The 938-nt window shown below is 37.8% G+C and overlaps 1 protein-coding gene across 1 annotated transcript in view; it reads left to right on the forward strand.

Moving 5' to 3' along the window:
- Positions 1-46: 46 nt before the first annotated feature.
- Positions 47-938, forward strand: part of NAEGRDRAFT_54756 (uncharacterized protein) — a gene marked incomplete at both ends in the record, with an annotated part of 6,941 nt that continues 6,049 nt past the window's right edge. The window contains one exon of the mRNA XM_002668467.1: positions 47-803. Within this exon, the coding sequence (XP_002668513.1) occupies positions 47-803 (757 nt within the window). The remainder of the gene's footprint in view (positions 804-938) is intronic.

Here is a 938-nt window from a genome sequence, read left to right on the forward strand (position 1 = left end):
TTAGACAGCAACATCGACATGCCATAACCATCACAAGGAAACAAATATGAGCAATGCGTGTATTAATAGTGATGATCATACCGAAGGACATCGCATAAAAGTTGAAAGTAGAATAATAGACTCTCCTACCAATACTTTTACGAATAGCGTTCCATCAGCACATCAACAATATGACCTGAATAATGATACTAGAAGAGAATATTCTTCATCATCATCGTCATTGGTATCATCAAGTATTCAATCAAGAGGTTTGGAAGGAATATTCTCTCAAAAGAATGTGGACACAATGATGAATAATATTATTCAGCAAATATTGTCAACATTATCTGTGCAACAAGAACGCATGAATAACATTGAGCAAAAGCAGGACCACGGTTTTGCATCCGGCAATACATCATCCATGTTGGTGCCGAATGCATCCACAGACCAACACCAAAAAATACAAGCATGTACCTCCCATGTAAACCATCAACAACCTGAAACTCCATCATCCAATGCAAACCAGCAACAACTAGTTATGGATAGAGGTTCCACATCTTCATTCAATAATGGTAGTGGAGATGTTGGCCTGCAAGGTTCTTCTTCATTCCCATCTTCATCTCATTCCTTATCCAATAATACCACCAATTCTTCTTCTTCCACCAGTACATCTAGCTCGTCATTTAATGATTCTAAAAAGTTCATGCTCTCCCCTGGTACTAATTCCTCCACCCTAGAATTTATCAATGCTCATAACAATCCTATGTTAGCATCATCTGCAAATCAACAACTTCATTCACACAATGATCAGCTATCAGATGCTGGTATAAGTCAATTATTCGAGGAATGCAACCATTCAACATTCAACATTGAGCCGCATTCATCCTTGTCACTTACAAAATCCACATCTGAATTCAACTTGGAAGATTATCGAGATTTATTCAGTGATGCCAGATCTG

This window comes from Naegleria gruberi (genome assembly GCF_000004985.1).
Source record: "Naegleria gruberi genomic scaffold NAEGRscaffold_200, whole genome shotgun sequence".
Classification (NCBI taxonomy): Eukaryota; Heterolobosea; class Eutetramitea; order Acrasida; family Naegleriidae; genus Naegleria; species Naegleria gruberi.